Source organism: Calonectris borealis, chromosome 32 (genome assembly GCF_964195595.1).
Source record: "Calonectris borealis chromosome 32, bCalBor7.hap1.2, whole genome shotgun sequence".
Taxonomy (NCBI): Eukaryota; Metazoa; Chordata; class Aves; order Procellariiformes; family Procellariidae; genus Calonectris; species Calonectris borealis.
Window position 1 is genome coordinate 720,391 of NC_134343.1, and position 10,436 is coordinate 730,826.

The window sequence follows — 10,436 nt, forward strand, 5'->3', positions numbered from 1 at the left end:
TACGGGTCCCGGCAGGCCCCGCGCGGCCGCCATCGCCGGGCCCGGCGGGGATTTCCCGGGACGGCGGCGGCGGCGGCCCCATGGCGGCGCGGGCCTGAGCGCGGCCCAGCCCGGCGGCCCGGCAATGGCGGCCGCGGAGGCGGCGGCGCCGGCGCCCCCCGGTGAGGTGAAGCGGCCCGAGGGCGATGAGTGGTGCGACAGCGGCCTGGGCTCGCTGGGCGAGGGGCAGCTGGGGCCGCTGCCGGCCAGCCCCGGGCCCGCCAGCCCCGGCCCCGAGCGGCCCGGCCCGGCCCTGGGCCCCGTCACGGCGGCCGTAGGCGCCGTCCGCCTCGCCGAGCCCCCCGAGGAGGAGGCGGCGGCCGCCGTGGGCCCCGCGGCCTGGCTGCGGCACGTCCTGGGCTTCCTCACCGAGGACGGCGACACGTGAGTGCGGGCGGGGGCCGGGCCGGGGGCGGGCGGACGCGGGACCCCCCTCTCCCTGAGGCGGAGGACCCCCGCCGCCCGGTGGGGAGAGCCTCCTGCCCTGCGGGGGCGGAGACCCCTGCCCCGGGGCGGCGGAGGGCGGGGACCCGGTCCCGGGAGGGCTCTGAGGGAGGGTCCTACCTCCACGGGGTCCCTTTTGACCCCCCCCACCCCCGGCTTCCCCTTCGCCCGCCCCCTCCCCGGGGTCCCTTCTCGCCTCTGGGGTCCCCTTCCCACCCACCCCCCCCGGGTCCCTTTTGACCTGCCCCCGGCGTCCCCTTCGATCCCCCCCGGGGTCCCTTTTGACCTCCCCCCCCCATCCTGGGGTTCCCTTTGCTCCCCCCCGGGTCCCCTTTGCTCACCCCCAGCACACACGGGGCCCTGCTGCACCCCCCCGAGGCGCAGCCCCCCCCCCCCGCCTTGCCCGGGGCGGGGCTGGGGGTGGCGGAGACCCCCCCCTAACGCTGCCCACCCCCCAGGGCCCTGCACTTGGCCGTTATCCACGAGCACGAGGCCTTCCTGGACTCCATCCTACAGCACACGGGGGGCACCGACTACCTGGACCTGCAGAACGACCTGGGGCAGGTGTGGAAAAGGGGGGGTGGGTTTGAGGGGACCCCCCCAAGCCTCCACACCGGCCCCGGGGGGAGGGGGGGCTCCCCGCGCCTCCCCGCTGAGGGGTCTCTCTCCCCCGCAGACGGCGCTGCACATCGCCGTCATCCTGGGCCTGTCGGGCTTCGTGCGGAAGCTGCGGGCGGCGGGCGCGGGGCTGTGCGTGCAGGAGCGGGGGGGGCACACGGCGCTGCACCTCGCCTGCCGCGAGGGCCGCCGGGGCTGCGCCCGCCACCTGCTGGGACCCCCCCGCCACCCCCCGGCGCCCCGCGACGAGGAGGCGCGCGCCCAGCTCGACAGCGTCAACTACGACGGTGCGGGGCGGGGGGGGACGTGGGGACGCCGGGGGGGGACGCGGCGGAGGGTGGGGGGATGCCGTGGGGCTGCGACATTGCAGGACGCTGGGGGGCTGGGGGGGGGACAGCGTGGGGCTGTGGCATGGGGGGGACATGGCCTGGGGGGGGGGGACACCGTGGGGACACGGCGGAGGGTGAGGGGACACGGCAGAGGGTGGGGGGACACGGTGGAGGGGGGAGGACAACGTGGGGCTGCGACATTGCAGGACGCTGGGGGGGGGGACGGCGTGGGGCTGTGGCATGGGGGGGACATGGCCTGGGGGGGGGGGACACCGTGGGGACACGGTGGAGGCTGGGGTGCGAGGCCGTGTGGGAAGATGGGGGGGGACGCGCATGGTTTCGGGCGGGGAGCTGCGGCACCGGGACGTGGGCTGGGGGGGGGGCTCCCCCGTGGGGCTGGGGGGGCCGCAGTGACACCCCCCCCCCCCCCAGGTTACACCCCTCTCCACGTCGCCGTCCTGCGCAAAGACCTGGAGATGGTGGAGCTGCTGCTGAGCGCCGGCGCCGACCTCAACAAGGCGGTGAGCGCCGCCCCGGGCTGGGGGGGGGGCGAAATATGGGGGTCCCTGCGCCCCCCCTGACCCCCCCTTTTTGCCCCCAGGAGCCCAGCTGCGGGCGCAGCCCCCTGCACCTGGCGGTGGAGGCGCAGAGCCCCGAGGTGGCCGAGTGCCTGCTGCGCGCCGGCGCCGACCCCGCCGCCCGCATGTACGTGGGGTACACCCCCCTCTACAGCGCCCGCCACCGCCCCGACCCCCGCCTGCCCCAGCTGCTGCGGGATTTCGGGGCGCAGGAGCCCCCCGCGGACTCCGAGGACAGCCCCGACGAGGACGAGGGTGACAACAGCGATGTAAGTGGCCCCCCCACCCCGACCCAGCGCGCACCCCAAAATCCCCTTGGTTCAACCACTGATGGGGGGGGCTCGCCCCACTCCCAGCAGCCCCCCAAAATCAAGGGGGGGCTCGCCCCGCTCCCGGCAGCCCCCCGAAACTCTTGGGGGGGAATGCTGAGCGCTGGGTGTGTGTCCCCCCAGGAGGAATACGACGACATCGTCATCAACAGCGGCCGCTGCATGGACTGACGGGCCCCCCGCCCTCCCCCCCAAGTCTCCCCCTATTTATCCGGGGGCTCCCGATGCCGTTGGCTGGACTTTGGGGGAGCCCCCGCCTCCCCCCCGCCCCCCAACCCTGCTGCCCCCCCCCCCAGTCCCGGTCGTAGCGTAGAGGATTTATATCGGTTGTAAAATAAAGAGGCGTTCGGCCACCGCGCAGCCCCCGCCCCCCTGCTCCTCCTCCTCTTCCTCCCTGCGACCAGGCAGGGGGGTCGCACCCCCCCCCGGCATCCTCATTATCCCCCCCACCCTTCCCAGTATCCCCCCAGCAGCCTCCCAGTCTCACCCAGTTCCTCTGGGCGCTGTGATGCGGTTACGGGGATGTACACGCGTGCGCAAAAGCACACGGAGCGCACACGCGTGTGCTCACGGGCTGCAGCTCTCGGGGGGGGGGGGTCTTTATTGCGGGGGCTCGTTAACACTGGGGGGGAGCCGTGTCCGTGCGTCCCCCGTGTCCGTGCGTCCCCCGTGTCCGTGCGTCCCCCGTGTCCGTGCGTGCGTCCCCCGTGTCCGTGCGTCCCGTGTCCCCATCCTTGGGGACGTCCATCTTCCCTCTGCGCGTCCCGGCCGGCGCGGGGTGCGTGTCCCCCCCCCGCCCAGGGCTCGGGGTGCCTTGTGGGGACACGGGGGGCCCCCTCAGGCGTCCCCCCCGCGCTTGGGGTGCGACGCGGGGCCACCTCGGGGTCCCCCCCGGGGCTGGTTGGGTCCGATGTAGCGCAGCAGCGGGGCCGGGGGCCGGGCGAGCACGGCCTGGCCCACGAGGGGCTGCAGGGCGGGGGGCACGCGCACACGGCCGTCCTGGGGGTGCAGGGCAGGGTGAGCCCCCCCAGCGCCCTGGGGGGCCCCCCAGTCCCACCCCAGTCCCCCCCAGTGCCCCCCCAGCACGCACCGGCAGCTGGTTGCACTCCAAGAGGGCGATGAGCATCCGGGAGACGGCGCAGGCGGTGCCGTTCACCTGCGGAGGGGCCGGGGGGGGGTTAGCGGGGGGCAGAGGGGTTCGGGGACCCCCCCGGGGGGGGATGGCCCCCCCGCGCCCACCGTGTGCGCGTGCCGCAGCCGCCCGCCCCCGTCGCTGTACATGATGTTCAGGCGCCGGCTCTGGTAGTCGGTGCAGTTGGAAGCGCTGGAGATCTGGGGGGGGGGTGACAAAAGGGGTTTGCAGGCATTTGGGGGACCCCCCCGGGTCTCCTGATAACGGGGACCCCCCCACCTCGCCTCCAGGGACCCCCACACTGGAGGGGGGGGAATTCCCCCTTCCAGTTCCCCAGCAAACCCCAAACTGGGGGGGTGGGGTGTGACCCCCTGCAGACCCCCTTAACGGGGGGGGACCTACCCTCGGGTTACTGGGGGACCCCGTCACGGGGGGGTCACCCCGTGCGGACCCCAAATTGGGGGGGGTTTGCCCTCACCTCCCCGTATTTGCCCCGTCCGGGCATCCAGGCTTCGACATCGAACTTGCGGTAGGCGGGGAGCCCCAGCTCCTGCGTGGGCATCTCCAGGACGCTGCGGGGGGCGGGGGCGTCACGGGGGGGGACAGACGGGGACACCCGGGGTGGGGGGGACGCGGGGGGACACCCCCCACCCCCCCTCACCGATAGTGCAACCCCAGCTCGGAGAAAATCTCCTTCTGCAGAGCCAGGAACTCGGCCAGCAGCGCCTCGCTCTCCGCCCCGCTCTCCGCCGCCGTCACCCCGAACATCTCCACCTGCGGGGACAGGGGACAGGGCCAGGCGTCCCCCCACCCCCCCGCCGTTGTCCCCCCGCCGGGGTCCTTCCCCAGTTCCCCCCGTACCTTGGTGAACTGGTGGACGCGGTAGAGCCCCCACGGCTCCCGCCCCGTGTCGGTCTCGGCCCGGTAGCAGGTGCTGGAGCAGACGACCCTGGACGAGGGGGTGAGGGGGACCCCCCTGGTAGGGGGTGGGGGGTCCCCAAGGCTCCCCCCCCAGCAGGGGAATGGGGGGGGGCTCCTGGGGAAGGGGGGGGACACCCTGGGGACCCCGGTACCTGATGGGCAAGTCCTCCAGCCGCACGGCGTGGTCCATGAAGTACCCTGGAGCGGAGGGGTGGGCTGGGGGGGCTCCTGGACCCCCCCCCCCCAAACGGCCAGCCCCCCCCCCAAGCGCCCAGCCCCCCTTTTCCCCGGGTTTCACCCCGTTTCTCCTCACCGGCGATCCCCACCTCGGCGGTGCCGGCCAGGCAGAGGTCCTCGAAGCGGGAGGGGTCGATGTTGTAGACGGGGGAGGGGGTGGCGTTGGGCTGGATGCCGCAGCCCTCCTGCGGGGGGGGCACGGGGGCGTCACGGGGCGTCACGGGGGGGGGGGACGCACGTGGGACGGGGGGGGCACTCACGAAGACGGCGCCTCGCAGCAGGTCGGGGACCGTCATGGGCAGGAAGCCCTGGGGGAAAAGGGGTGTCAGGGGGGGTGTGGGACCCCCCCGGAACCCCCCCAGACCCTCCTGGGCTCCCCCACAGCCTCCTGCACCCCCGGGACCCCCCCAGACACTCCTGGCCCCCCCTGGACCCCCCCAGACCCTTCTGCCCACCCCCAGGACCCTCTCAGACACCCCAGGGCTCCCCCAGAGCCCCCCAGTCCCTCCTGCCCCCCCCCAAGACCCCCTCAGACCCTCTTGGCCACCCCCAGGACCCCCCCAGACCCTCCTGGCCCCCCCCCGGGACCCCCTCAGACCCTTCTGCCCCTCCCCCAGGACGCCCTCAGACCCCCCGGGGCTCCCCCAGACCCTCCTGGCCCCCCCGGGACCCCCCCAGACCCTTCTGCCCCCCCCCCCAGGACCCCCTCAGACCCCCCAGGGCTCCCCCAGACCCTCCTGGCCCCCCCCAGGCACCCCCAGTCCCTCCTGCCCCCCCCAAGACCCCCTCAGACCCTCTTGGCCACCTCCAGGACCCCCCCAGACCCTCCTGGCCCCCCCCGGGCCCCCCCCCGACCCTCCTGCCCCCCCCCGGGACCCCCTCAGACCCTTCTGCCCCCCCCCCCAGGACCCCCTCAGACCCCCCAGGGCTCCCCCAGACCTCCTGGCCCCCCAAGGCACCCCCAGTCCCTCCTGCCCCCCCCCAAGACCCCCTCAGACCCTCTTGGCCACCCCCAGGACCCCCCCAGACCCTCCTGGCCCCCCCCGGGCCCCCCCCGTACCTTGGGCAGCAGCTTGGCCAGGACGAAGCGCACGAGGCCGTGCTGCAGCAGCGCGCCGGCCCCGCACAGGTAGTAGGAGCGGTGCCCCGAGACGTGCGACAGGCGCCTGCGTCATGGGACACACGCACACGCGTGTCACGGGGGACACGTGTGACGCCCGCGTGTCCCCGCCCCGGCACCCACGGGTGCTCACCGCTGGCGGATGATGTCCAGCCCCTCGCCCAGCTCCAGGTGTCCCTTTGGCTTGAAGTCAAACTCTGCAGAAGGGTGCGGAGCCTTCCTCACCCCCGGGACCCTCCTCTTCTCCCCCCCAAACCCCCTTCTCCCCCCCCCAAGCCTTCCTCACCCCCGGAACCCTCCTCTTCTCCCCCCCCAAACCCTCTTCTCCCCCCCCCAAGCCTTCCTCACCCCCAGGACCCTCCTCTTCTCCCCCCCAAACCCCCTTCTCCCCCCCCCAAGCCTTCCTCACCCCCGGGACCCTCCTCTTCTCCCCCCTCAAAGCCTTCCTTGCCCCAAGGACCCTCTTCTTCCCCCACTGGAGCCTTCCTCCACCCCAGGGCACCCTCCCTCCAGAAATCCCCATCCCTTGGAGGAACCCTCCTCCTCCTCCTCCTCCTCCCCCCCTTGGAGCCTCTCTCAGCCCCCAGGAACCCTCCTCGCCCTCCCCTGCCCCCCCGAATCACCGCAGGGAAACTGAGGCACGGCTCCCCGGCGTACCCGGCTTCTCTCCCACCACCTCCAGCACGCGGGCCTGGCTCTCGTCCCCGACGGGCTGGGGAAAGAGGGGGTGTCAGGGGGTGTGGGGGGCCGCGGTGCCCCTCCCGTGCTGTGCCCCCCCTCCCCAGCTCACCGCCTCGGGGTGGGTGCGGTTGGGGAGCTGCAGGGCCTTGAGGTAGAAGCGCTCGTCCAGGGCGGCCTCCTCGGCCAGCAGCGCCTGCAGCTGCAGCCGGACCTGGCGGCCGCGGGCCCGCAGCGCCGCGTACGCAGGGAGCTGCGGGGGGGGACACGGGGCTGGGGGCGCGGGGAGGGGGGGGACCCCATCCCTGCGCCCCCCACCCCCCCGGGTCCCTACCGCCTCCGCCGTCTCCTTGTCGTGGGCTGCCTGCGGGAGGAGAGCGGGTGGGACGGGGGTGGGGGGAGCGGGGGGGGTCCCGGGGGGCGGGGGGGGTCTCACCATCAGGGCCCGCACGCCCTGGGCCACCTGCCCCTTCTCGGCCTCCAGGCGGGCGATGCTGGCCCGCACCTCCCCCAGGCGGGTCCAGGTCTGCACCTGGGGGCGGGGCTGGCATGGGCGGGGCTGCCGGGGACCCGCCCCCTCCCGCACACAAGCCCCGCCCCACCAGTACACACAGCCCTTCTCGGTAGCCCCCAGCCACTCCACAAGCCCCGCCTACTCATGCTAGGCTCCACCCCTTTTCCCTAAGCCCCGCCTGCACGCCTTACACCACGCCCCTCCCCGGCAGACCCCGCCCACCCCAGACACAGCCCCTCCCCACCTACCACGAGTCCCCGCCCACCCTAGACCCCGCCTCTTTCCAGACACCCATCCCGGACAGACCCGCCCCCTCTCCGCAGGCCCCGCCCCCGGCAAACCCCGCCCACCGCCAGACCCCGCCCACCGGAAAGCCCCTCCCCGAGGCCCCGCCCCTCTCCAGCCGCCAGCCCCGGTGGACCCGCCCCCTCCCAGCGGCTCCCACCCGCCCCAAACAGGCCCCACCCCCTCCAGCCCCCAGCCCCGCCCCCTCCCGGCGGACCCCGCCCGCCCCAAGCAGGCCCCGCCCCCGAGGCCCCGCCCCGCTCACGATCTCGCGGAGGTCGCCCCCCCGCAGCGGCCCCCGCCGCCGCTCCAGCTCGCGCTCGCTCAGCGCCGCCACGTCCAGCTGCGGCCGCGCGCTCAGGCCCTCGCGCACGTGCTCGTACAGGCGGCTCCGCCCCGGCCCGGCTCCGCCGCCCGCCCCGGCCCCGGCCCCGGTCCCGCCCCCCGCCGCGCGCCAGCCCCGCGCCGCCGCCCGCCGCGCCGCCGCCAGCGCCCTGGGCGCCGCCATCTTGGAGGCCGGCGCGGGTCTGGGGAGCGTCACGTGGCGGAAGGGGCGAGGCAGGAGTCGGCCACGCCCCCACCGAGCGCTCTCGCCACGCCCCCTCTCGGCTCCTACGCCGAGTGCGCCGCCCAGTGCCCCCAGGGCCCCCCCAAGGCCCTTCCCAGTGCCCTCAGGGCCCCCCAGTGTCCCCAGGACCCCCCCAGGGCCCCCCAGGTCCCCCCAGTGTTCCCAGGAGCCCCCCCAGGGCCCTTCCCAGTGCCCCCAGCTCCCCCCAGTGCCCCCAGGGCCCCCCCAGGGCCCTTCCCAGTGTCCTCAGGGCACCCCAGTGTCCCCAGGACCCCCCCAAGACCCCCCCAGGTCCCCCCAGTGTTCCCAGGAGCCCCCCCCAGGGCCCTTCCCAGTGCCCTCAGAGCCCCCCAGTGTCCCCAGGACCCCCAGGTTCCCCCAGTGTTCCCAGGAGCCCCCCCCAAGTCCCCGCCCAGTGCCCCCAGGTACCCCCAGTGTCCCCAGAACACCCCCCGAGACCCCTTCCCAGTGCACTCAGGGGCTCCCAGCGTCCCCAGGGCCCCTCCAGTTCCCCCAGCACCTCCCAGATCCCTTCCCAGTGCCCCCAGGTCCCCCCAGTGTCCCCAGGACACCCCCCAGGTCCCTTCCCAGTGCCCTCAGCCCCCCCCCCAGTGTCCCCAGGCCCCCCCCAGGGCCCCCAGGGCCCCCCAGTGTCCCCAGGACTGCCCCCCAGTGCCCTCAGGGCCCCCCCAGTGTCCCCAGGCCCCCCCAGGGGCCCTTCCCAGTGTCCCCAGGTCCCCCCAGTGTCCCCAGGTCCTCCCAGATCCCTTCTCTGTGCCCCCAGGTCCCCCCAGTGTCCCCAGGACCCCCCCCACGTGCCTTCCCAGGACCCTGAGGCCCCCCTCGTGCCCCCAGATCCCCCCAGGGTCCCTTTTCAGTGTTCCCAAGCCCCCCCCAGTGCCCTCAGATCCCCCCAGTGTCCCCAGGACACCCCCACGTCCCTTCCCAGTACCCTCAGGCCCCCCCCAGTGTCCCCAGGCCCACCGCAGGCCCCCCCCCTCGTGTCCCCAGGACCTCCCAGTTCCCTTCCCAGTGCCCCCAGATCCCCCCAGTGTCCCTAGGACCCCACAGGTCCATTCCCAGTGCCCTCAGGGCCCCCGCAGTGTCCCCAGGACCCCCCAGGGCCCCTTTCCAGTGTCCCCAGGACCTCTCAGATCCTTCCCAGTGCCCCCAGGTTCCCCCAGTGTCCCCAAGACCCCCCAATGTCCCCAGGCCCCCACAGGGCCCCTTCCCAGTGCCCTCAGCACCCCCCTCAGTGTCCCCAGGCCCCTTCCCAGTGCCCTCAGGTCCCCCCCCAGTGTCCCCAGATCCCTTCCCAGATCCCTTCCCAGTGCCCCCAGGTCCCCGCGATGTCCCCAGGCTCCCCCCAGATCCCTTCCCAGTGCCCTCAGGTCCGCCCCCCAGTGTCCCCAGGTTCTCCCAGATCCCTTCCCAGTGCCCTCAGGCCCCCTCACCATCCCCAGGTCTCTCCAGTGTCCCCAGTTCCCCCTCACTCCCCTTCCCACTGCTCTCAGGCACCCCCAGGTCCCCCTCCCAGTGCTCCCAGATCTTCCCATGTCCCCCCTCCAGTCCCCTTTGCAGTGCCCCCAGCCCCTCTCCCAATGTCCCCACGTCCCCCCCCAGCACCCACCAGCTCCCCCAACACCGCTCTGCAGCTCTTCCCGCACAGCAGCAGCCTTTAATGGGTGCAGCGAAGGAACAGCAGGCTCCCCGCCGGGACCACGGCGGCCCCTCTCCCTCCCCCTCACTTCTTCTTCTGGACGTGGGCGCAGTCGTACTTGCCCCGCACGATGGTGAGCTTCACCCCCGGCAGGTCCTGGGTGCGGCCGCCCTGCACCAGCACGACGTGGTGCTCCTGCAGGTTGTGGCCCTCCCCGGGGATGAAGCACACCACCTCCTTCCCGGTGCTCAGCCTCACCCGGGCGCATTTACGGTTCGCCGAGTTGGGCTTCTTGGGCTTGCGGATCAGGTTTTTGACTACCACTCCCTTGATCTGGGGGCGGCCGAAGGTGGGCCCCAGCTTGGGAGGGGGCGGTTTGGGTCGGCCCCGCCGGTGCATCTGGTTGAGGGTGGCCATGTCGGCGGTCTGCTGCGGGCACAGCGGTACCGGCCGCCTCCCGGGCACCGCGGCGGGCGGGAGCGTCCAGGCGGCTGCGGAGGAGGAGAGAGAGAGGGGGGTCAGCGGCCGCGGGCGGCTCGGGGGCCCCGGGCGGGGACGGGGAGCGGGGCGGGATACGCACCGCCGCCGCGCAGCGAGGCCGCGGCCCTCAGCAGGGCGCGGAGCGGCATCCTACGGGGGTGGGGGGGGGCCACCGGCGGGGCCTGAGGGGGAAACGCCCGGTTAGAGCTGCCCGGGGGGCGGCAGCCGCGTCCTCGCCCCAGCAGGGTCCCTGCTGGGGCCCGGTCCCGCACCGGAGACCGGCGGGGGAGGCGCCTGCGCGACCCCGGTGGCAGCGGCGGCAGCGGCAGCACCGGCGGCGCCTCCCTCACCTCACACCGCCGCCATGTTAGCGCGCTGCTACCCCCTTCCGCCGCGCTGCACTCTGATTGGACAGCGAGAACGCTAATCTCCCCCCTTTCGCTCTGTGATTGGCCACGCTCTCCTTTATCCGTCCCTGACCGCGACCGCTCCTACGGGTGCGCG

The 10,436-nt window shown here is 74.6% G+C and overlaps 3 protein-coding genes across 4 annotated transcripts; 1 reads left to right on the top strand and 2 right to left on the bottom strand.

Annotated features, from left to right (window-relative positions):
• The first annotated feature begins 46 nt into the window (after positions 1-46).
• Positions 47-2,700, top strand: NFKBIB (NFKB inhibitor beta). Of its 2 annotated transcripts, XM_075134517.1 has the most exons (6): positions 51-423; positions 942-1,047; positions 1,160-1,388; positions 1,863-1,951; positions 2,032-2,277; positions 2,461-2,700. In XM_075134517.1, the coding sequence occupies exons 1-6, from the start codon at positions 125-127 to the stop codon at positions 2,506-2,508; spliced, it is 1,017 nt and encodes a 338-aa protein (XP_074990618.1). In that variant the 5' UTR covers positions 51-124; the 3' UTR covers positions 2,509-2,700. The 2 variants fall into 2 exon arrangements, with proteins under 2 accessions (XP_074990619.1, XP_074990618.1); XM_075134518.1 differs by lacking the exon at positions 1,863-1,951 and having other exon boundaries at positions 47-423.
• A 331-nt stretch (positions 2,701-3,031) lies between these two features.
• On the bottom strand, positions 3,032-7,732 carry SARS2 (seryl-tRNA synthetase 2, mitochondrial). Its single transcript, XM_075134482.1, has 16 exons — positions 7,490-7,732; positions 6,862-6,957; positions 6,760-6,789; positions 6,538-6,678; positions 6,405-6,459; positions 5,881-5,944; positions 5,688-5,793; positions 4,888-4,935; positions 4,704-4,812; positions 4,543-4,588; positions 4,331-4,418; positions 4,131-4,243; positions 3,948-4,041; positions 3,577-3,669; positions 3,428-3,493; positions 3,032-3,336 (listed from the first exon to the last, which is right to left on the bottom strand). The coding sequence occupies exons 1-16, from the start codon at positions 7,730-7,732 to the stop codon at positions 3,175-3,177; spliced, it is 1,554 nt and encodes a 517-aa protein (XP_074990583.1). The 3' UTR covers positions 3,032-3,174.
• Positions 7,733-9,443: 1,711 nt separating this feature from the next.
• Positions 9,444-10,343, bottom strand: MRPS12 (mitochondrial ribosomal protein S12). The gene is made up of 3 exons (XM_075134538.1): positions 10,283-10,343; positions 10,033-10,114; positions 9,444-9,943 (listed from the first exon to the last, which is right to left on the bottom strand). Exons 2-3 carry the CDS (start codon positions 10,079-10,081, stop codon positions 9,537-9,539), a joined length of 456 nt encoding a protein of 151 aa, XP_074990639.1. The 5' UTR covers positions 10,082-10,114; positions 10,283-10,343; the 3' UTR covers positions 9,444-9,536.
• Between the last annotated feature and the right edge of the window lie 93 nt (positions 10,344-10,436).

Coding starts and splice junctions, on each gene's coding strand:
- SARS2 (XM_075134482.1), bottom strand. CDS start 7,732: ATGGCGGCGCCCAGGGCGCTGGCGGCGGCGCGGCGGGCGGCGGCGCGG. Junction 6,958..7,489: donor GGGGCGACCTCCGCGAGATC/GTGAGCGGGGCG, acceptor CCCCGCCCCCAG/GTGCAGACCTGGACCCGCCT. Junction 4,589..4,703: donor CGCCGAGGTGGGGATCGCCG/GTGAGGAGAAAC, acceptor CCTCCGCTCCAG/GGTACTTCATGGACCACGCC.
- MRPS12 (XM_075134538.1), bottom strand. CDS start 10,081: ATGCCGCTCCGCGCCCTGCTGAGGGCCGCGGCCTCGCTGCGCGGCGGC. Junction 9,944..10,032: donor GGCCTCGCTGCGCGGCGGCG/GTGCGTATCCCG, acceptor CCTCCTCCGCAG/CCGCCTGGACGCTCCCGCCC.
- NFKBIB (XM_075134517.1), top strand. CDS start 125: ATGGCGGCCGCGGAGGCGGCGGCGCCGGCGCCCCCCGGTGAGGTGAAG. Junction 1,389..1,862: donor CGACAGCGTCAACTACGACG/GTGCGGGGCGGG, acceptor CCCCCCCCCCAG/GTTACACCCCTCTCCACGTC. Junction 1,952..2,031: donor GCGCCGACCTCAACAAGGCG/GTGAGCGCCGCC, acceptor TTTTGCCCCCAG/GAGCCCAGCTGCGGGCGCAG.